This window comes from Lutra lutra, chromosome X (genome assembly GCF_902655055.1).
Source record: "Lutra lutra chromosome X, mLutLut1.2, whole genome shotgun sequence".
NCBI classification, from domain to species: domain Eukaryota; kingdom Metazoa; phylum Chordata; class Mammalia; order Carnivora; family Mustelidae; genus Lutra; species Lutra lutra.
In genome coordinates this window covers 48269649-48295116 of record NC_062296.1, presented here as the reverse complement: position 1 = coordinate 48295116, position 25468 = coordinate 48269649, and the positions used below count along the sequence as shown (strand labels likewise).

Here is a 25468-nt window from a genome sequence, read left to right as displayed (position 1 = left end):
ACTTCCTAGTACCAAAATCTGTATTACCTTCCTATTCCTGCTGTTAATAAAGTACTACAAACTCAGTGGCTTAAAGCAACACCTATTTCTTTTCTTACAATTTTGGAGGTCAGAAGCCCAAAATGAGTCTTTCAGGACTAAAAACAAAATCAAGGTGTCAACAGGGCTGGTTTCTTCTGGAATCTCCAGGAGAGAGTCTCTTCCTTGCCAATTCTAACTTCTAGGGGCTGGGCATTCCTTGGATATCTTTGGCTCATAGCTACATCACTCCAATCTCTTGTTTCTGTTGTCACTGCCTTTTATCGTCTGAATTCCCTCTGCTTTCCTTTTATAAGGATACTTGTGATTACGTTTAAGGTCTACCTGGAAAATCCAGGACAATCCTCCTCATCTTGAGCTCCTTACATTAATCATACCTGCAAAGTCTCTTTTGCTATATAAGGTAATATTCATAGGTTCCACGAATTAGGACCTATATGCTTTTGGGGGCCATTAATCAGTCTTCCACAAAAGTAGTTTTGAAATTTGCAGAGCCTTTTTTTTAAATTAATGGTGCAGTGATTGGTTTAATGTCAAATTTGTAATAAACTGTATAACTTTGTAATTTGTAGTAATCTGCTTAATGTGTCTATCATTAAGTTTAATAAATTAGATAAAAATTGAGTAATAATCAAAATAAGTATTAGATTAAGTGGAATTTTGTAATATTGTCAACCAATTCATTACATGACATGGTATAAAAGACCTAAAAAAACGTTCCTTGGCTATTGCTTTACATAAAATTAACATGTATTCAGAATGGAAATATATGCCTCAAGAAAGGGGAGAACATGTTAGTTAAGCATGCACTTGGAATGAAGACACAGTATTGTTTGCTAACAGTCACACCCTATATACTGGATTCATAAACACATTCAAAATTATCAAGCTTGCTCAGGATATACTGGGTTAGAAACTTAGGTTCCAGAGACTCTGAATTCCTTCTCAGATCCAGTTTAATAAAGCAGTACAAGATTAAAAAGAAAAGAAACCAGCCTGTACCGAATAATGCTTTGATTATTATAATGACTGATTATTAAGGCCGATCTCCTTACCTAGGCTGGAATAAATGTGGCTGAGAATACGGGCTGGTTGTACTCTGATAGGATATACCTCAGCAATGGTCTCCACATCAATCCCCTTGTCCTTCAAAATGGCCTTGATTTCTTCTGTCTCGGCTAGAATGGAAACTACAGGAAGGAAAGAAGATGAGGTCAACAGAAACTTTTATTTCAATAGGAACCTAAAAAATCTCTCAAGCCACATAATTTCTTTTGAAGGGAAGAGAATGAAAATGGGAGGAAATTAACAGTTATTGAGGAACTTTGATGAAACAAGTATCATGCTAGGTACATAACACAATTATCTAAATGGAAAAGGAAAAAGGACTCATGCCTGAAGTATTAGATTCTGCTTTTTTGGCTAAGTGCAAGGTGCTCCTAGAGAATGCCATACTCTTTATACCTGAGATTCCACATTTAAATAGGGGGAAAAGATAATTGCAAATCCAAAACCACTAATAGATACGCAAACAATAAAGAGAAAGGAACCCAAGTATATCACTAAAGAAAGGCAACAAACCATGAAAGAAGGCAAGAGAAGAAAGGATCAGAGAAAAACTACAAAAACAACCACAGAACAAGTAACCAAAAGGCAATAAATACATATCTAACTAAGTACTTTAAAAGTAAATAGACTAAATGCTCCAATCAAAAGACATAGGGTGGGGGCGCCTGGGTGGCTCAGTGGGTTAAGCCGCTGCCTTCGGCTCAGGTCATGATCTCAGGGTGCTGGGATCGAGCCCCGCATCGGGCTCTCTGCTCAGCAGGGAGCCTGCTTCCTCCTCTCTCTCTGCCTGCCTCTCTGCCTGCTTGTGATCTCTCTCTGTCAAATAAATAAATAAAATCTTTAAAAAAGAAAAAAAAAAGACATAGGGTGACAGGATGGATAAAAAAACAAGACCCATCTATAAGCTGCCTATAAGAGACCCCTTTTAGACCCAAAGACACCTGCAGATTAAAAGTGAAGGTATAGGGAAACATTTATCATGCAAATAGAGGTCAAAAGGAAGCTAAGGTAACAATATTTATATCAGACAAACTAGACTTTAAAACAAAGGTTGTAACAAGTGACAAAGAAGGACACTATTTAATAATAAAGGGGACAGTCCAAAACAGGACATGACAGTTATAAATATTTATACACCAAACATTGAACACCCAAAAACATTAAACTATTAATAACAAACATAAAGGAACTGACAGGAATACAGTAATAGTAGGGGACTTTACCACCCCACTTACTTCAATGGACAGTTCATCCAAACAGAAAATCAACAAGGAAACAGTGCTTGTAAATGATACACTGGACCATAAGGATTTAACAGATATTTTCGGAACACTCCATCCTAAAACATGAGAATACACATTCTTCTCAAGTTCATATGGAACATCCTCCAGAAGAGATCACATGTTAGGCCACAAAATAAGTCTCAACAAATTTAAAAAGGTTGAAGTCATACCAGGCACCTTTTCTGACCACAACACTATGAAACTAGAAATCAACCACAAGAAAAAATTTAGAAAGAGCATAAATACATGGAGATTAAATAACATGCTACTAAATAATGAATGGTTCCACTAGGAAATCAAAGAAGAAATAAAAAATTCCATGGAGGGGTGCCTGGGTGGCTCAGTGGGTTAAAGCCTTTGCCTTTTGGCTCAGGTCATGATCTCAGGGTTCTGGGATCGAGCCCCGCATTGGGCTCTCTGCTCAGCAGGGAGTCTGCTTCTTCCTCTCTCTCTGCCTGCTTCTCTGCCTACTTGTGATTTCTGTCAAATAAATAAATAAAATCTTAAAAAAAAATTCCATGGAAACAAATGAAAATGAAAACACAATGGTCCAAAATCTTTGGGATGCAGCAAAAATGGTTCTAAGAGGGATGTTGACAGCAAGAAAAATCTCAAATAAACAACCTAACTTTACACTTACAGGAGCTAGAAAAAGAACAAACAAAACCTGAAACCAACAGACAGAAGGAAATAATGAAGATTAGAGCAGAAATAAATGATATACAAACTGAAAAAAGAATAGAACAGAACAATGAAAGCAGGAGCCGGTCCTTTGAAAAGAACAACAAAATTGATAGACCTCTACCCAGACTTATCATGAAAAGAAGAGGAAAGACCCAAACAAAGAAAATCAGAAATGAAAGAGGAGAAATAACAATCGACACCCACAGAAATATGAAGGATTGTAAGAAAACATTATGAAAAACTATATGACAACAATCTGGACAAGTTAGAAGAAATGGATACATTAGGAGTATATAACCTACCAAAACTGAAGCAGGAAGAAATAGTAAATTTGAACAGACCAACTACTAGCAATGAAACTGATCAGTAACCAAATAAACCCAACAAACAAAAGGTCCAGGACCAGAGGGCTTCACAAGCGAATTCTACTACACATTTAGTCCAGGACCAGAGGACTTCACAAGTGAATTTTACCAAACATTTAAAGAAGAGTTAATATGTATTCTTCTCAAACTTTTCTGAAAGTTAGAAGAGGAAGAAAACTTCCAAATTCATTCTGTGAGGCTAGTATCACCATAATACCCAAACCAGATGAGGACACCACAAGAAGAGAACTAGAGGCCAGTATCTCTCATAAATATACATGCAAAAATCCTCAACAAAATATTAGCAAACCGAATCTAAAAATGCATTAAAAAACCATTTACCATGATCAATTGGGATTTATTCCTGGGAGGCAAGCATGGTTCAATATTTGCAAATCAATCAATGTGATACACCACATCAGTAGGAGGAAGGATAAGAACCATATGACCATTTCAATAAATGCAAAAAAAAAAAAAAAGCATTTGAGGGGCACCTGGGTGGCTCAGTGGGTTAAAGCCTCTGCCTTCAGCTCAGGTCATGATCCCAGGGTCCTGGGATCGAGCCCCGTATCGGGCTCTCTGCTCAGTGGGGAGCCTGCTTCCTCCTCTCTCTCTCTCTCTGCCTGCCTCTTCACCTACTTGTGATCTCTCTCTCTCTGTCAAATAAATAAAATCTTAAAAAAAAATTTAAAAAAAAGCATTTGACAGAGTATAATATCCATTTATGATTAAAAAAAAAAACCCTCAACCAAATAGGTTTAGAAGAAACATACCTTAACATAATAAAGACCATTTATGAAAAACTTATAGTTAACATCATCCTTAGTGGGGATGAACTGAGAGCTTTTCCCCTAAGGTCAATAAAAAGATAAGGATGTCCACCCTTACCAGTTTTATACAACATAGTACTGGATAGTCCTAGCTATAGTGATCAGACAACAAAAATAAAAGGCATCCAAATTGGTAAGGAAGAAATAAAATTTTCAGTATTTGCAGATGACATGATACTCTATATAGAAACCCTAAAGACTCCACCAAAAAACTACTAGAACTGATAAATGAATTCAGAAAAGTCGCAGGACACAAAATCAATGCACAGAAATCTGTTGCATCGCTCTACACTAACAACGAAGCTACAGAAAATGAAATTAAGAAAACAGTCCCTTTTACAATTTCACCAAGAATAATAAAATATCTATGACTAAACTTAACCAAAAAGGTAAAAGACTTATACTCTGAAAAGGTAAAAGACTTATACTCTGAAAACCTAAAACACTGATGAAAGAAATTCAAGATGATGCAAAGAAACTGAAAGACATTCCATGCTCATGGCTTAGAAGAACACATATTGTTCAAATATCTATACTATCCAAAGCAATCTAGATATTTAATGCTGTCCCTATCAAAATACCTACAGCATTTTTCACAGAACAAGAACAAACAATCCTAAAATTTGCATGGAACCACAAAAGACCCCAAATAGGCAAGTCAAACTCAAAAAAAGAAAAACAAAATGGGAGGTATCACAATTCCAGACTCCAAGTTGTATTACAAAGCTCTTGTAATCAAAACAGTATGGTACTAGCATAAAAATAGACACATAGATCAGTAGAACAGAATAGAAAGCTCAGAAATAAACTCAACTATATGGTCAATTAATCTTCAACAAAGGAGGAAAGAATATCCAATGGGAAAAACAGTTTCTTTAATAAATGGCACTGGGAAAGCTGGATGGCTACATGCAAAAGAATGGAACTGGATCGCTTTCTTATGCCATACAAAAAAAATAAACTCAAAATGGATTAAAGACCTAAATTCGAGACAGGAAACTATCAAAATCCTAGAGGAGCACACAGGCAGCAACCTCTTTGACCTAGGCCAGAGCAACTTCTCTCTAGATATGTTTGCGAAGGCAAGGGAAACAAAAGCAAAAATAAACTATTGTAACTACCTCAAAATAAGAAGCTTCTGTACAGCAAAGCTAAAAGACAAGCTACTGAATGGGAGAGGATATTTGCAAATGATATATCTGATAAAGGGTTAGTATAAAAATATATAAAGAACTGATATAAGTCAACACCCAAAAAACACATAATCCAATTAAAAAATGGGCAGAAGACATAAACAGACATTTCTCCAAAGAAGACATCCAGATGGCTACCAGACACATGAAAAGATGCTCAACATCATTCATCTTCGGGGAAATGCAAAGCAAACCTACAATGATATAATCACCTCACACCAGTCAGAATGGCTAAAATAAAAAACATAAGAAACAACAAGTGTTGTTGAGATGTGGAGAAAAAATGCTCTTACACTGTTGGTGGGAATGCAAACTGCTGTAGCTACTGTGGAAAACAGTATGGAGTTTCCTTAAAAAGTTAAAAATAGAACTATCCAAAGACCCCTTAATCACACTACTGGGTATTCAACCAAAGAATATAAAAATACTAGTTCAAAGGGATATATGCACCCTTATGTTATGGCTGTATTATCTACAATAGCAACATTATAGAAGCAGCCAAATGTCTATTGATAGTGAATAAAGAAGAGGTGGTATACATGTACATATAAAAAATATATATGAAATACCATATGATTTTACTAATACATGGAATTTAAGAAATAAGAAGCAAAGGAAAAAGAGAGAGACAAACCAAGAAAGAGACTATAGAGAAAAACTGATGGTTACCAGAGGGGAGCTTGGTGGTGGTGGGGGGAATGGTTGAAATAGGTGATGGGGATTAAAGAGTACATTTATTGTGATGAGCACTGAGTAAGGTATAGAATGGTTGATTCACTATATTGTACATCTGATTCTAATATAACATTGTATGTTAACTATATTGGAATTAAAATTAAAAAAATAGAAAAAGAAAATGCAGACTATAAGATTGACATGGGGCTATGTTTTTTCTGGTGGGTATAGTAGAATTATGGTGCGTGGGTGATTAAGATATTTAAATGATCAACAAATAGGGAAGAGCAGACTCAGAGACAATAGATACAGTGCCACGGGCCAGAAAAAGAAAACTGAAATAATGTATAGCTATGACCATAAACTGGAATTTTCTGGAATGGGAGATATATGAGGTGGAATAGTTCTAAAGTTTGGTCCTCAAAATGAGTGGATAACATAGAGGTGGAGGGAAAGGCCACTAGGTTTATGGGTATCCAAGAATTTTGAGGCTAAAATGTTAGTACTTATTATGATGCTGAAATCTAGCACTATGGCAGGAATTGGGGAAGAAGAGGAAGGCTGTATGCTAAATGAATGAATTAGAGCAACCAGGAGATCAATACAGCCAGATGGCATAAGCCTCAAAGGAGAACAAAGTGTCTTATGGGAAGGGAAGAATAAAATACACAGGATTATTTCCCATATAGCACCAACCCAGAAGTCAAGTGACCAGAGACATTTTATAGGAGCTTAGTACTGGATTGTGTCGCTGGAGAGTCAAGAAGGAAAAAATGAAACAAGATGGGATTGGGAGGGAGACAAACCATAAGAGACTCTTAATCTCACAAAATAAACTGAGGGTTGCTGGGGGTGGGGGGTATAGGGATAGGGTGGTTGGGTTATGGACATTGGGGAGGGTATGTGCTATGGTGAGTGCTGTGAAATGTATAAGCCTGATGAGTCACAGACCTGTATCCCTGGTGCAAACAATACATTTTATGTTAATAAAAATAATTTTAAAAATCACTTGGAACTTTATATCCTAGGAGACTAAAATAATAGTGAGGGTCGCGACAAGATATAAGGAAGGTAGAAAGATCTACTTATCATGAGAGAGGGGAAAGGATGGGATGGAGACAAAAGAGATCAGTTTTACATTTGAAGTATCAGTGATAAAGATGTTTCATAGATATTGGGACTTGAATTTATAGACCTTAGCTCAGTGTTTTGCATAGAGTAGATACCTCAAAATTTAAATTGTTAGGAACAGAAAATAAAGGTTTTCAGTACTCTCCAAAGAAGGAATAGTTGGATCCATGGAAGCAAATGTATTTTGAAGGATGCAGCACAAGCAAACTAACATAGAGTGTAAATACAGAGACAACAATGTAAGGTTAAGTATACAACCATTAAAAGGGCCTGAGAAGAAAGGAGTATTAACAGAAAAAGCACAGAAGGAATGTTCAGAAAGAGAGAATCTAAAGGCTACAATATCATGACAACTAAAAAGAGTTTCTAGAAGTAATAAGTGGTTAAGAATGTCAACATCACTTACAAAGCATTTTTTTCTTGATTAATAGCAATCTTGAAACCAAAAAGAACTGAGTTCATTGTATACTTTTTGAAGCCTAACAAAACCAATGATAAACAACAAAGCCTTCATTTACTAGTCCAAAACAGATCGTTAATATAAAGTTTCTGCTGCTGGGAATAAAAATCCATACCTTGAACCACAACATCTGGCTTTGGTACCGTAGAAAACCTTCGATTTAGGGGATCAATTTCTCCAGGAGCTAAAAATCCCTAAAGAAAAACCATAAAAAGACAGATTATTATTTCTCAAAGAAAAAGCTAATGTTTGAGGAGAAACAATGTACCTGTGCCAAAAACCTGCCCTTTAACATGTGAGAGGCAGGTATGGAAAGGAAACAAATAACTTCACTATATAAAAAATGTCTGAACCCCGAATTCACATTCAAATTAATTTCTTCTGGATTAATTTCGAGTGGTGGCAACAAGTTCTTTGTTGGAAATACAAGTGACAAGCAGAAAGGTTTTTTTTGGTTTGTTTTTGTTTTGTTTTTTTTTTTTTTTTTTTTAGTTATACCTCCACCTTCTCTGGATGTATATAATCAGACAATCAGACCACAATGCTTATCATCAATAATTTAAGTCTTGTTGTTTTCTCATTTGTTCATGGGACTGCTATACTTTCTGATCAGCAGATATCTTTTTTTTGAAATATTTATTTATTTGTGAGAGAGAGAGAGAGAGAGAGAGAGAGAGAGTAAGTAGGGGGAAGAGCAGAGGGAGAGGGAGAGAATCTCCAGCAGACTCCGGGCTGAGCACAGAGTCCAATGTGGGGCTCGATCCTAGGACACTGAGATTATAACCTGAGCCAAAACCGAAGAGTCAGATGCTCAACTGACTGTGCCACCCAGGCGCTCCAGCAGATACCTTTTGACTTGAATTTCTGTCCTTGATGAAATGGGATGAATTCACCCATTTTACCTTAAAAACACCATTCACCTCCTCCTTTTTCACACATTTAATTTAATGAGAATGTCATCAGGTCAGGATTACTTTAAGCAGATCTTTCTGCTCATTATTGCTATATTACTCATAATATCAACTAAAGATAATCAAACCTTTATGCTGTATACCTGAAATTCACATTAATGTATGTCAATTATACCTCAATAAAACTGAGAAAAAAAATCCAAAACAGAGTGAACAAAAAACAGCTGCAGAAAATAAACAGTCATACATAAACAGGTCAAAGAATCTGGCTCAGAAAGGATAGCTCCTCGGATCTTCTAGGAGCCTCACTTATAGGTTACCATAAGAACCTACAATGGGGAAATAGATTTGTCTATAAATCTGGAAAACTTTGAGAAAGAGAGCCCTTACTATAGCTCACAATATCAAAAATAAGCTGGACATTAAGTACGAAATTCCCAAGTGCTTCACTAAGAGCTGTTTCAACCAAGGGGCACCTGGGTGGCTCAGTCATTGAGCATCTGACTCTTGATTTCGGCTCAAGTCATGATCTTGGGGTCCTGGGATCAAGCCCTGTGTGGCGCTCCACATTCAGCAGGAAATCTGCTTAAGGATTTCTCTACCTCTCCCTCTGCCCTGCCCCCTACTTACACACGAGTGCTCTCTCTCAAGTAAAGAAATAAATAAATCTTTTTTTAAAAAAGGCAAAAAGGTGTTATTTCAACTGAATTTAACATAAAAAACATTTAAAAAGCCCCACAGCAAAAAGTATACAAACAATAAATTTTTAAAAATTATGTTCCCAACCACTTTTCATGGTACCTAAAATTATCTAATCAGTTTATTCAATTAAATAAGGAAACATTATACTGCTTGAAAAAGTTAATACTTAAATCCATTATCAGTCATCATTACCATCTAAGCACAGTGCATGCATCAATCACCAGGCAAAGCACTGGGGGCTGGGGGTGCTGTTCTGAAAGGGCAAGATCTAGTCCCTGATCGGAGAGCAGCTCCAAGTCCGGTGCCAAAGTAAGATGCCCTGGGAGGTATGAGAGACATGGTTGCCAGGGGGAAAAGATTTTAGTCAAGGATTGGTATGCTTCCACTCTAAGGATCTGACCTGGAGGAAAAGATATAATTGAGGCAGAATATAAAGGACAAAAGAAAGATCCAGATTTAATGAGCTACTCACAAATCTGATTATTATAATGACTGAAGAAGAAAAAAAGTGGAAGTGCCTTGAAGTTTCCCCTTACCTCTGCCATCAAGCTTCCTAAGATGTACAGAGACTGACCCCACATATGTGGCAACTTGCCCATGGGGACCCGGTCCACAGTGTGAGGATTTTGATATTCCTCGTCAACCTAAAAGAAAAGATAAAGAAGCCACACAAAAGGTGATGGAAGGTTAAAGATACTGGACAACAAAAAGGCTGAATCTGGATTGTGACTCATACCCTAAAGAACAGTTACAAATACAATGCACTGAAAAGTCAAGCCCTATGACTCCAGTCTAGGGAAAGGCTCCTCTAAATGTGTATACATACAAATCACCTGAGGATTTTGTCCAAAGGCATATTCTGACTGAGTAGGTGTGGAGAAAGGCCCAAGAAATGCATTTCTAACAAGCTCTCAGATGCTGCTGCTGATGCTGCTAGGAGCTTATTCCATCCATCTCCACCTGAATGGAAGACAGAGACTCTCCCATGGCTAATGCTTCTTTGGAATGGAGAAGACGAACAAGGGTGCTCCCAAATGGCATTGCAGGAAAATGAAGACATACAAGTATGTTGTAAACAATCCCAGATTACTGGCCTCAAAGCAGAGAATACCAATCCTGAGAGTTCACACAGAACTTCACTCTAGTTCTGCCTACTGAGCTCTGTATCACTCTCAGCCTTAAGTTTTTTTTTTAATTAATCTCTGAAGAATTAATTTTTGAAAACTGAGGTATGGTTGACATATAAAAAGGCCCTATATATTTAATGTATACATCTTGATGAGTTTGAGGATAAGTAACACACCCATGAAACTACCATTGTCATGTTTGGTCTTGCCCTTGTCTCACTATGCAATGGCACCATACCTGAGACTGCTTTAAAAATTTATTTTCAAAGGCCTAAATCATATTTTCATCATCTTATACCAAAAGACTCACTTTGAGAACATTAAAGTCAGAAAATTAGAAATTATTTGACCCAAATGGAACAGTCCCATTGAGGTATGGCCCTCTTTCTCCCAGCTCCATGTTACGAAGGCATGTCCAACTCACCCTGTCTGGAGGAACACTGTACAGCTCTGGCAGAAGTGGGACTCCATTTTTGCCCTTGATGAGGACTGCTTCAAGAGCCTCTCTGTATTCTTGAACCTGTAAATAAAAGAAAGGGAAAAAAAGGTTTATAGAGTTTCCTTTGGGGATCTCAGGGAGGGTTATAGCCAAAGAACTTCCTATTGCAAAGGAGCATATTCACCTAGGGCAAGGGAGAAGAAAGGAGAGTAGCATTTACTAAATGTGTATTACAGGCCAGATACTATGCTAGAAATTTTGTGTGCTTTAACACATTTAATTTTTTCAATTTAAATTCAATTAGCCAACATATAACACATCATTCGTTTTTGATGTTATGGTCAATGATTCATTAGTTGCATATAACACCTTTAATTTTAATAACCATCCAAGGAGGTATATGCAATTAAAGCCTTTTTACTGAAAAAAGTAAAAATAAGGCTCAAAGAGGTTATGAATTTGTAGAAGATCACACAACAAGTATAAGGTTGAGCCTGGATTTGAGCCCGAGTCAGCCTGCCTCCACTGGCCTGTTTTTATCTACTACTCAAAATATAGCTTCTTACCTTTACATGTACTGTCTTTTAAAACTGTATTTAACTGCTAAAATAAGCTTCTATTGTAGTGAAGTTCATTTTTTTTGTTTGTTTGTTTAACAATTTGTTGTAGATTAGATTAGTAATACATAAAAAGCAAAAACAAACACAAAAAAGAAAAAAAAACACTATAATTTATGGTGGAAAAAACAGTTCTGCTATCACAGTTGTTTTGAAAACACAAATTGATTCCAATGTGTTTGATGTAAGAGGGAACAATTTGAGCAGAACACGGATTGGACATTTGCTTATGCACGATTTTGACATGAGAGTACGCTCAGCTGAACTGAGCCCAAGTAAGAATACCCAAAACACACACATGCACACACCTCAGGAGGACAATGAACCACACTCACGCATATTCCGTGTTAGAACTTTCTGTGCGATTTCAGGTAACACTCCTTCTACTGCTTCAAAATCACTCCTGAGCTGCTCCCTTCCCACAGCCAGCCTAGCTCCATGACTCTGTGTACCTTCCCTTCTCTTTCCTTTCTTCCCCTTTCTCCTCAGTTTGTTTTGTATTCATCCTGCCTGTTCTATGTTCTTTTTCTCCTTCCCCTCACTCTTTTGCCATCTTTCTTGTTCCTTTCCTCTGGCATGCAGGGTGGTGGGCATGGGAGCCCATCAGGTGAGGTGGCAGGAACACGGGTGCACATTTATCTGTGAGCAAACCTAAGGTCTTTTTCAAGGTATAAGTGCCATATTTACTGTGGTATTTATGTATTTCTTAACCATTTCACGTGCATAAAGTTATAATGCTGTGTTTATCAGGTTCCTATAATTTTGTATTTACTTCTGGCAAACTTTTGAAATGTTGTGTCCCAACCTCATTTTCCCATGAGACCTATAGTTTTTATTTCTCAAATATGCAGAGATGGTGATTTTCAAGAAACATATATGTCATATTATAGCTGAACTGACTGTCTCTTGTGCGTATGGTATATCTTCCGCTGTGAAGTTAAAAAAAAAAAAACAACTTTAGGGACATCTTCTTCAAAGAAGAGTGAAAAACTATTTCCATTGTATACAGAGAAACCAAAGAATTCAATGACTATATTTGGGCTACTCAAGTGTCAGGAGGGAATCGGGTGCCTGGGTGGCTCAGTCAGTTAAACCTCTGCCTTAGGCTCAAATCATGATCCCAGGGTCCTGGGATGGAGCCCTGCATTGGGCTCTGTGTTCACTGGGGAGTCTGTTTCTCCCCCTCCCTCTGACCCTCCTTCCCACTTGTGCTCTCTCTCTTTTTTCAAATAAATAAATAAAAACTTTTAAAAACAAGAGTCAGGGGGAAGCAGAAAAAAATGAGTAAAAAAGAATCCAGGTTTCCCAACTCTTCCCCCGCCCCTGAGTCCAAAAAGCCTGAATGTGTTTTGTACTTAATAGGCACATTTGATAAATGCATCTTTCTTTGAGGAAGAAAAGTCTTATAAAAAAATCTGTGGAATTTGAGAAGGACTGAGAAAAATGGTAGAATCAAAATAGGGTGGGTTATTTCTATTACCACTTATTTGCTTTCTTTAAAAGGGCTTTTAATTTACTGGAATTTAGAGTAAAACAGCACTTTGTGGCCCATGAAACTTTGGTGTAACCCTATTATTTAAGTGATATTGGCAGTTACAGGTTAATATTGGCCAAAGCATTAAAATTACACAAAATTGTGTTTTATGTAGCCAAGTATAAGTGACTTCCAAATGTGTTGGATTTATGTTCAAGTTTAGACCATAGCCAATTTGTAGAATGCCTGACTCTAAACTTCCTTGATCAAATCTCCCAGTCTCACTATTTTCCAATGATGGTTTCCTTTTTTTAAAATAATTTTTAAATTTTTTTATAAACATATAATGCATTATTAGCCCCAGGGGTACAGGTCTATGAATCGCCAGGTTTACACACTTCACAGCACTCACCATAGCACATACCCTCCCCAATGTCCATAACCCCACCACCCTCTCCCTTCCCCCTTCCCCCCAGCAACCCTGTTTGTTTTGTGAGATTAAGAGTCTCCTACGGTTTATCTCCCTCCCGATCCCATCTTGTTTCATTTATTCTTTTCCTACCTCCCCAACCCCCCATGTTGCATCTCCACTTCCTCATATCAGGGAGATCATACGATAGTTGTCTTTCTCCAATTGACTTATTTCGCTAAGCATAATACCCTCTAGTTCCATCCACATCGTCGCAAATGCCAAGATTTCATTTCTTTTGATGGCTGCATAGTATTCCATTGTATGGAATACAATGTATATTGTATTATATTATATCCATTATATCCATTATATACCACACCGATGATGATTTCTAAAGTACTTTATTCATATAGCTCAAAAAAGTGATGATGGTCATATTTGGGGGGGGGCAAGGAAATGGGTCATTGTTTTGGATTTTTTTTGTGGGGGCTAAAGTCAGAACATCATTTCCAAGATTTTATATACACACACACCCACACACACACACACATACAGCCAGGAAGAAAAGTCAAGTACCTCTAACAACTGAAGCAAGTGGACAGAGCTTGCCATTTTGCTCTCTATGTTTGTTAAAAGCCAAGTCTGAATGATGGCAACATAAAGGCCTTCCAACTCTTAACCTAGTGCCCTCAAGTATCAGTCTCTAGAAGACTCTGGAAGACTCTGTCTCTTCCCTATTAGGGAAGACTTCCATTTGGTCACAGGGTTAGCACAGCCATTAACTGAAAGATGAAGACATACTAAAAACATTCTGCTGAAAGGCTCTTTCCCCGGCATATTACCTGTGCTGCATTGCCACTGAAGACCCCATCGAGGATAAAGTACGTCCAGAACAGTGGCCATTCACACTCAATGTTTTCAAATAACTTCAGCTCAGATGGTTCGTAGTATAGGCGACTGGGATCCTGGTAAAAACACAATAAAGTTTATCTTATCACTGCAAAGTCAGCCATCTGTCTTTAATTCAAAGGTATCACAATACAGCTTTTTGCTTCTGATTATTTTAGAGAAGGCAGGGCATGTACAGATTCTCCCTCCCTTTGAGAGTACTTTGTGATGTGACTTGTAACTAGTAGAACTGGGATAACAATGATACCATGGGTAGGTATATGTAGAAGTGAGATTCATTGTGATTTTATATTTGTTAAGTTTCAGGTAGTAGCAGAATATACAAATAGAAATGTTTACAAGGACAACAAGAGATGAGGGTTCAGGAGCCATGCTCGTCGAGGTGACACTTGAAGCACAAGTTACAGATGTAGTACATGCATATAGTGAACAAATTACCCAAGAACAGAATCTTGGTAAACCCTCATAGTATGGTGAGGAAAGAACAAAAAGCGAAGAATTAGGATAGTGTAGTGTTGTATAAACTAAATGGGAAGAGAATGTCATGAAAATGGAGGGGCAGGTAGGTAACAGTACTGTACTACAGAGAAGTCAAGTATAATAAGGATGGGGTAAAGACTATTGGATTGACCACTTAGGAGATTTTGATGATATTCTGAAGCATAATTTTAATAGGTTGGTAGAGATAGAAATCAATAGGGCTAAAGAATAAAGTGGAAGAAGGGAAGTAGACCAGAAGAGTTTGAGCTCAATGATTAAAAAAAGCCTTAAACAATGTTTACATTGCCAGTGAAGTGCTTCTTCTTGACCATTCATTCCCTTTAATAATAATTTTCTCCACTGACAATTCTGCAGAGAACTTCTGATTAGTGGAACAGAAGATATTAACTTTTCAAGATCAGGTACTGTTTAGAACTAACCAACTACAAAAGGTGGAAAAGGGCCAGAAAGATCTATTGAAGGAAAGCTTTTCCCCTTAGTAATCATGAAATATTTGGAAGGGAGATACTTTGAGACTATTCAAATATCCTGTTTCTGCTTAAACTTTCATCCACTAATTTAAGCATCTATCAGTAGCTCTTTCCTGAAACCAACCAGCTGCAAGAAGTAGAAGAACTGGGGGCACCTGGGTGGCTCAGTGGGTTAAGCCTCTGCCTTCAGCTCAGGTCATGATCTCAGGGTCCTGGGATCAAGGCCTGTATCAGCCTTTCTGCTCAGCAGGGATCCTGCTTCCCCCTCTCTCTGCCTGCCTCTCTGCCTCTGTGATCTCTGTCAAATAAATAAATAAAATCTTTAAAAAAAATAAAAATAAAAAAAGAAGTGGACGGACTGCACCTTCCTCTAATTTATTTAATCCATAAAGACTCACAAATCAAACTTGGCAACTAAGCCCAACGAAGGTAGCAAACATGAGTTATTTTGATCCTATTGTGTGATTATTTTGAGAATCACCAGTGAGCTTAGTATTTTGTCTTTTGAGTACTTTTTTAAAAAAAATTATGTTCAGGTCAGGAGTCAAGATGGCGGAGAAGTAGCAGGCTGAGACTACTTCAGGTAGTGGGAGATCATCTAGATAGCTTATCTAAAGATTGCAAACACCTACAAATCCAATGGGAGATCGAAGAGAAGAACTGCAATTCTAGAAACAGAAAATCAACCACTTTCTGAAAGGTAGGACTGGTGGAGAAGTGAATTCAAAGCGAAGGGAAGATAGACCGCGGGGGGAGGGGCCGGCTCCCGGCAAGCGGCCGAGCAATGGAGCACTAAATCGGGACTTTTAAAAGTCTGTTCCGCTGAGGGACATCGCTCCAGAGTCTTAACCGGGGTGAAGCCCGCGCGGGGTCAGCGTGGCCTCAGGTCCCGCAGGGTCACAGAAGGATCGGGGGTGTCTAAGTGTCACAGAGTACAGGTATTAGAACGGGGAAGCCGGCTACAGAGAAGAGCCGAGGAGTGAGCTCTAAACTCGGGGTTACCTTGAACCGGTCGCAGGCTCAGTCAGCTCGGAGCGCGGCCGGAGGCAGGGTGAAGGGAGTAATTGGGTGCTGTTCTCTGAGGGCGCTCTGAGGAGTGGGGCCCGCGGCTCTCGGCTCCTCCGGGCCGGAGAGCGGGAGGCCGCCATCTTCCTGTCCTCCAGAACTCTACGGAAAGTGCTCAGGGAACAAAAGCTCCAGAAGGCAAACCCGAGCGGATTACTCAGCCCGGCCCCTGGTAAGGGCAGTGCAACTCCGCCTGGGGCAAAGACGCTTGAGAATCACTACAACAGGCCCCTCCCCCAGAAGAGCAACAAGAAATCCAGCCAGGACCAAGTTCACCTACCAAGGAGTGCAGTTTCAATACCAAGGAGAGCAGCGGAATTCCAGAGGAAGAGAAAGCAAAGCCGGAGCTCATGGCTTTCTCCCCATGATTCTTTAGCCTTGCAGTTAATTTTTTTTTCTTTTCCAATTTTTTTCTCTTCTTCTGCTAAATTTTTTAAACTTTTCCCTTTTCTTTTTTAAAGTTTTTTAACTAGTTTATCTAATATATTTTTTCCTTTTTATATTTTTTCTTTATTCATTTTCTTCTTTTAATTGTTTCATTTTTTTTTCTTTCTGAACCTCTTTTTATCCCCTTTCTCCCCCCTCATGATTTGGGATCTCTTCTGATTTGGTTAAAGCATATTTTACAGGGGTTGTTGCCACCCTTCTAGTATTTTACTTGCTCCTTCATATACTCTTATCTGGACAAAATGACAAGGCAGAAAAATTCACCACAAAAAAAAGAACAAGAGGCAGTACCAAAGGCTAGGGACCTAATCAATACAGACATTGGTAATATGTCAGATCTAGAGTTCAGAATGACGATTCTCAAGGATTTAGCAGGGCTCGAAAAAGGCATGGAAGATATTAAAGAAACCCTCTCGGGAGACATAAAAGCCCTTTCTGGAGAAATAAAAGAACTAAAATCTAACCAAATTGAAATTAAAAAAGCTATTAATGAGGTGCAATCAAAAATAGAGGCTCTCACTGCTAGGATAGATGAGGCAGAAGAAACAATTAGCGATAAAGAAGACCAAATGACAGAGAATAAAGAAGCTGAGCAAAAGAGGGACAAACAGCTACTGGACCACGAGGGGAGAATTCGAGAGATAAGTGACACCATAAGACGAAACAACATTAGAATAATTGGGATTCCAGAAGAAGAAGAAAGAGAGAGGGGAGCAGAAGGTATATTGGAGAGAATTATTGGAGAGAATTTCCCTAATATGGCAAAGGGAACAAGCATCAAAATCCAGGAGGTTCAGAGAACCACCCTCAAAATCAATAAGAATAGGTCCACACCCCGTCACCTAATAGTAAAATTTACAAGTCTCAGCGACAAAGAGAAGATCCTGAAAGCAGCCTGGGAAAAGAAGTCTGTAACATACAATGGTAAAAATATTAGATTGGCAGCAGACTTATCCACAGAGACATGGCAGGCCAGAAAGAGCTGGCATGATATATTCAGAGCACTAAACGAGAAAAACATGCAGCTAAGAATACTATATCCAGCTAGGCTATCATTGAAAATAGAAGGAGAGATTAAAAGCTTCCAGGACAAACAAAAACTGAAAGAATTTGCAAACACCAAAGCAGCTCTACAGGAAATATTGAAAGGGGTCCTCTAAGCAAAGAGAGAGCCTAAAAGTAGTAGATCAGAAAGGAACAGAAACAATATACAATAACAGTCACCTTACAGGCAATACAATGACACTAAAATCATATCTCTCAATAGTTACCCTGAATGTTAATGGGCTAAATGCCCCAATCAAAAGACACAGGGTATCAGAATGGATAAAAAAACAAAATCCATCTATATGTTGCCTACAAGAAACGCATTTTAAACCCGAAGACACCTCGAGATTTAAAGTGAGGGGGTGGAAAAGAATTTACCATGCTAATGGACATCAGAAGACAGCAGGAGTGGCAATCCTTATATCAGATCAATTAGATTTTAAGCCAAAGACTATAATAAGAGATGAGGAAGGACACTATATCATACTCAGAGGAACTGTCCAACAAGAAGATCTAACAATTTTAAATATCTATGCCCCTAACGTGGGAGCAGCCAACTATATAAACCAGTTAATAACAAAATCAAAGAAACACATCAACAATAATACAATAATCGTAGGGGACTTTAACACTCCCCTCACTGAAATGGACAGATCATCCAAGCAAAAGATCAACAAGGAAATAAAGGCCTTAAATGACATACTGGACCAGATGGACATCACAGATATATTCAGAACATTTCATCCCAAAGCAACAGAATACACATTCTTCTCTAGTGCACATGGAACATTCTCCAGAACAGATCACATCTTGGGTCACAAATCAGGTCTCAACTGATACCAGAAGATTGGGATCATTCCCTGCATATTTTCAGACCACAACGCTCTGAAGCTAGAACTCAATCACAAGAGGAAATTTGGAAAGAACCCAAATACATGGAGACTAAAGAGCATCCTTCTAAAGAATGAATGGGTCAACCAGGAAATTAAAGAAGAATTGAAAAAATTCATGGAAACAAATGATAATGAAAACACAACGGTTCAGAATCTGTGGGACAGAACAAAGGCAGTCCTGAGAGGAAAATATATAGCGGTACAAGCCTTTCTCAAGAAACAAGAAAGGTCTCAGGTACACAACCTAACCCTACACCTAAAGGAGCTGGAGAAAGAACAAGAAAGAAACCCTAAACCCAGCAGGAGAAGAGAAATCATAAAGATCAGAGCAGAAATCAATGAAATAGAAACCAAAAAAACAATAGAACAAATCAACGAAACGAGGAGCTGGTTCTTTGAAAGAATTAATAAGATTGATAAACCCCTGGCCAGACTTATCAAAAAGAAAAGAGAAAGGACCCAAATAAATAAAATCATGAATGAAAGAGGAGAGATCACAACTAACACTAAAGAAATACAGTCAATTATAAGAACATACTATGAGCAACTCTACGCCAGCAAATTTGACAATCTGGAAGAAATGGATGCATTCCTAGAGACATATAAACTACCACAACTGAACCAGGAAGAAATAGAAAGCCTGAACAGACCCATAACCAGTAAGGAGATTGAAACAGTCATCAAAAATCTCCAAACAAACAAAAGCCCAGGGCCAGACGGCTTCCCAGGGGAATTCTACCAAACATTTAAAGAAGAACTAATTCCTATTCTCCTGAAACTGTTCCAAAAAATAGAAATGGAAGGAAAACTTCCAAACTCATTTTATGAGGCCAGCATCACCTTGATCCCAAAACCAGACAAGGATCCCATCAAAAAAGAGGACTACAGACCAATATCCTTGATGAACACAGATGCGAAAATTCTCACCAAAATACTAGCCAATAGGATTCAACAGTACATTAAAAGGATTCTTCACCACGACCAAGTGGGATTTATTCCAGGGCTGCAAGGTTGGTTCAACATCTGCAAATCAATCAATGTGATACAACACATCAATAAAAGAAAGAACAAGGACCATATGATACTTTCAATAGATGCTGAAAAAGCATTTGACAAAGTACAGCATCCCTTCCTGATCAAAACTCTTCAAAGTGTAGGGATAGAGGGCACATACCTCAATATTATCAAAGCCATCTATGAAAAACCCACTGCAAATATCATTCTCAATGGAGAAATACTGAAAGCTTTTCCGCTAAGGTCAGGAACACGGCAGGGATGTCCGTTATCACCACTGCTATTCAACATAGTACTAGAAGTCCTAGCCTCAGCAATCAGACAACAAAAGGAAATTAAAGGCATCCAGATCGGTAAAGAAGAAGTCAAACTATCACTCTTCGCAGATGATATGATACTATATGTGGAAAACCCAAAAGACTCCACTCCAAAACTGCTAGAACTTGTCCAGGAATTCAGTAAAGTGTCAGGATATAAAATCAATGCACAGAAATCAGTTGCATTTCTCTACACCAACAGCAAGACAGAAGAAAGAGAAATTAAGGAGTCCATCCCATTTACAATTGCACCCAAAACTATAAGATACCTAGGAATAAACCTAACCAAAGAGACTAAGAATCTATACTCAGAAAACTATAAAGTAATTCATGAAAGAAACTGAGGAAGACACAAAGAAATGGAAAAATGTTCCATGCTCCTGGATTGGAAGAACAAATATTGTGAAAATGTCTATGCTACACATTTAATGCAATTCCTATCAAAGTACCATCCATTTTTTTCAAAGAAATGGAACAAATAATCCCAAAATTTATATGGAACCAGAAAAGAACTCGAATAGCCAAAGCAATATTGAAAAAGAAAGCCAAAGTTGGTGGCATCACAATTCCAGACTTCAAGCTCTATTACAAAGCTGTCATCATCAAGACAGCATGGTACTGGCACAAAAACAGACACATAGATCAATGGAACAGAATAGAGAGCCCAGAAATAGACCCTCAACTCTATGGTCAACTCATCTTCGACAAAGCAGGAAAGAATGTCCAATGGAAAAAAGACAGCCTCTTCAATAAATGGTGTTGGGAAAATTGGACAGCCACATGCAGAAAAATGAAATTGGATCATTTCCTTACACCACACACGAAAATAGACTCAAAATGGATGAAGGACCTCAGTGTGAGAAAGGAATCCATCAAAATCCTTGAGGAGAACACAGGCAGCAACCTCTTCGACCTCAGCTGCAGCAACATCTTCCTAGGAACATCGCCAAAGGCAAGGGAAGCAAAGGCAAAAATGAACTATTGGGATTTTATCAAGATCAAAAGCTTTTGCATAGCAAAGGAAACAGTTAACAAAACCAAAAGACAACTGACAGAATGGGAGAAGATATTTGCAAATGACATATCAGATAAAGGGCTAGTGTCCAAAATCTATAAAGAACTTAGCAAACTCAACACCCAAAGAACAAATAATCCAATCGAGAAATGGGCAGAAGATATGAACAGACATTTCTGCAAAGAAGACATCCAGATGGCCAACAGACACATGAAAAAGTGCTCCACATCACTTGGCATCAAGGAAATACAAATCAAAACCACAATGAGATATTACCTCACACAAGTCAGAATGGCTAAAATTAACAAGTCAGGAAATGACAGATGCTGGCGAGGATGCGGAGAAAGGGGAACCCTCCTACACTGCTGGTGGGAATGCAAGCTGGTGCAACCACTCTGGAAAACAGCATGGAGGTTCCTCAAAATGTTGAAAATAGAACTACCCTATGACCCAGCAATTGCACTACTGGGTATTTATCCTAAAGATACAAACGTAGTGATTCGAAGGGGTACGTGCACCCGAATGTTTATAGCAGCAATGTCTACAATAGCCAAACTATGGAAAGAACCTAGATGTCCATCAACAGACGAATGGATAAAGAAGATGTGGTATATATACACAATGGAATACTATGCAGCCATCAAAAGAAATGAAATCTTGCCATTTGCGATGACGTGGATGGAACTAGAGGGTATCATGCTTAGCGAAATAAGTCAATTGGAGAAAGACAACTATCATATGATCTCCCTGATATGAGGGAGAGGAGATCAACATGGAGGGTTAAGGGGGTAGGAGAAGAGTAAATGAAACAAGATGAGATTGGGAGGGAGAGAAACCATAAGTGACTCTTAATCTCACAAAACAAACTGAGGGTTGATGGGGGGAGGGGGCCTGGGAGGGGGGGTGGGGTTATGGACATTGGGGAGGGTATATGCTATGGTGAGTGCTGTGAAATGTGTAAACCTGGCGATTCACAGACCTGTACCCCTGGGGATAAAAATATATTATATGTTTAAAAAAAATTATGTTCAGGTAGCCAACGTATAATACATCAAGTATTTTCTCTGAATGGACTGCAGAGAGTAGTGACCATTCTACCACAGACTCATTTTGGGTAAAAGAAATCTACCTCTTTAGGAGTTTTATATCCATCTCGTAGAAAGCGACAGCAACCATAACGGCCCTAGGAATGCAGAGAAAAGAAGTCAGAAGCATGTACGTTGGTGCAGTCATATAATGCATCAGAAATACATCCTTTGCAACAGCTACACGTGCCGACCTATCACCAACACAGATATAGTATTTAAAAAAATAAAAAAATGTAATTAAAAAAAAAAACCTCTGATATGAGACCAGCAGCAGAAACTGATTTCAGCAATCAATGTGAGTTCAAATGAGGGCTAAGTTACAGGCTCTTCCCTAAAGCAGAGTTTCTAATATTATCTTCTCCATCTTTCCACCACAGTATAAGTCTATAACAGCCCAATTACTAATCTGTGTTGTCCTGCTCACAGAGCTCATAAGAGAGCAACAGGCTTTTTAAAAAACAACATATATTTTTTTAAAATTTTGAGATAATTTGAAACTTACAGAAGAGTTGCAAAAACAGTACAGAGAATCTCTATTACCCTTCATCCACTGTCCTTCTATATTATCAAAGCTAAAAAATTAACCTTTGTACAATACTATTGACCAAACTAGAGAACTTATTTGGATTTCGCCAGTTTTTCCACTAATGGCTTTTTATTCTGTTCCAAAATCCATATCAGGATCCCACTGGATTCAGTTATCATGTCTCCTTAGTCTCTTCCAACCTGTGACAGTTCTTCAGTCTTTCCTTGTTTTTCATCACCTTGATGCTTTTGAATAGCTCATCAGTTATCTGTAGAATGTCCCTCAATTTGGTTTTGTCTGGTGTCTTCTCATGATTAGACTGAGATGAGGCATTATTTGCATGGATACCACACTGGTGCTGTGCACTTTTCAGGGCACTGTATCAGGGGTACACGACATCAGTATGTTTTATTACTGGTGGTGTTAACTCTGATCATTTGGTTAAATCACTGACTCAAGGCTCCCAACAATATTAATTTGTCCTTTAAGTCAAAGCCTTAAAGAAAAGAAGGGCATGTATGGACATACCTGAAGCTTGGTGATGATTTCTTGCTTTGTGAGCTCTACCAACTGGCTATCCTCTACTGCAAAGGCTGGGAAGGAAATAACTGAAAGCAGACTAGCATCTACCTCTTTGGATGTTGAAGCACGGGGGAGTATTGAATTAAGGATAGACTAAAAAGGAAGAAAGGAAGTCAAAAGTGGCACATTAGTAAATAACTTGGGATTATAAAACTGACAGCTTTAGTCAAAAGATCTATGTGGAAGAGGATCATTTGGGAGAAAATCTACCATAATTATGATTCAATTATATTCAACAGTGAATTCCATAATAATTCAATAATACCGTCTAAGTGAGAGCTTAGAAAACTAGCTATTTCTGTACATCATCCCTTGTCTTAATACTGCTCTCAATGGTTCCCAATCCTGATTCTGAAACAGCTGCTAATGGATAAATAACACTCTATACCTCATCTGCCCACAATCCCCTTGCTCCATTAGCAACCACTGAAGTGTAAAGATAAGAGAAAATGTAGGTGCTGAGAAAGCAGGATGTGGAAGGCTCAGCTTCTACACTGCTGACATTTATCTTTTCCAGGGAAAATTTCACATTTTTAAAATGAGAAGATGAGCTTATTTTCATTATTGTTATCTAATCAGGGGTTGAAGATGGAGAAAGACATCTTGCCAATGAGAAGAACCTTACTCTTTCAATACAAAGAGTACCCCTAAACAAAACTAAAGATACATATTTACCACTTAAACAGTCTAATCTCCAAACATCTAAAGCTAGAGTCAACTGGGGACAAGAGAATGTTTCAAAGCCACTATCAAGAAGAACTCTCAAAATAAGTCACCTCTTGTTCTCTTGGTGTATTTAGAAAAGAAGGAGACCCCATAGGTGCTTGATAGGACAACAGTGGAGAATTCCACATACTATGACGGGATCCTTTTATAACCATGGATGAGAGAACAGGACTGTGATCTATGTTATAGTTCATGCTATATCAGGCTTATTCTTAGCACAGGAAGATTGGAGAAAACATTTTTGGCACATGGTAATAAATCAGATTATGTACTCTGAAGTCTCTTTATTCTCAAAGCTATGCTCATTCTGAGTCTGGGTAAGAATAACATTTTCTATAATGTTGTTCATTATTCTCTTACCTGGCAGTGCTGCACTTCATCAGCCAGGACATGGATAACTGATTGGGGCCCACCTTTCACACCAAACAGGTCCAGTTCATCCAGGGCTTCCAGGGCTGCCTATTAAGAGCAAAGAAAGAAAGTACGTTTTCCACAAAAATTACGGATTTCTTCTCCCTGTACCCCAGTATCATATCAGTGCATATGAAGTCATTTTGAATATGTTTAGGAGAACAGAAAAAACAACATAGCATTCTTTATTTCCAGGGGCCTCTGAGTTTTTCTTTGCCTACCATATTATCCCAAAGACAGTTAAGATGGAGGTTGCAAACATCCCTTCATGATAAAAATCCTTAACAAATTCAGCATAGAAGGAACATACCTGAACATAATAAAGGCCATATATAACAAACCCTCAGCTAACACTTGCTGAGATGAGCACCGGGTGTTGTAGGTGTTGAATCACTATATTGCACACCTGAAACTAACTGGAATTCAAATGAACACAAAAAAATAGTGAAAAATTGAAAGCTTTCCTCTAAGATCAGGAGCAAGACAAGAGTGACCCCCCATACCACTCTTATTCAACATATTTGAAGTCCTAGCTAGAGCAATTAGGCAAGACAAAGAAACAAAAGGCATCTAAATCAGAAGGGAAGAAGTAAAATTGTCATTATCCAACTCCAAAAAGTATTGGAACCAATCAATGAATTCAAGAAAGTTGCAGGATGTAAAATCAACATATAGAAATCAGTGGCATTTCTGTACATTAACAACAAAAAAAAAACATCTGGAGAAAGAAATAAAGAAAACTATCCCACTCACAATAGCATCGATAATTATATGATGTGATAGAGGTGTTACCTAACACTTTGGTGATAATCATTTTGCAATAAAAATGTACTGAATCAACATGTTGTACACTCCAAACTTAAACAATGTTATATGTCAATTAAAGTCAATAAATACACATTTTATTTATTTTTAAAATCTTATTGTTTTATTATCTTTATCTCCAGTGGCTGAATTCTTTAAAAATGCATTTAAAAAAAGATACAGCATAGATAGATAAAGTTATAGCATTATCAAGCCAAGCACCATACTTTAAAAATAATTTTA

At 38.0% G+C, this 25468-nt stretch overlaps 1 protein-coding gene across 1 annotated transcript in view; it reads right to left on the bottom strand.

Moving 5' to 3' along the window:
• Positions 1 to 25468, bottom strand: part of PHKA1 (phosphorylase kinase regulatory subunit alpha 1) — a 139718-nt gene that overhangs the window by 71982 nt on the left and 42268 nt on the right. Inside the window, 8 exon segments of the mRNA XM_047716007.1 lie at positions 1095 to 1229; positions 7844 to 7922; positions 9878 to 9985; positions 10893 to 10988; positions 14253 to 14375; positions 22218 to 22271; positions 23231 to 23377; positions 24371 to 24469. Coding sequence (XP_047571963.1) covers positions 1095 to 1229; positions 7844 to 7922; positions 9878 to 9985; positions 10893 to 10988; positions 14253 to 14375; positions 22218 to 22271; positions 23231 to 23377; positions 24371 to 24469 — 841 coding nt within the window.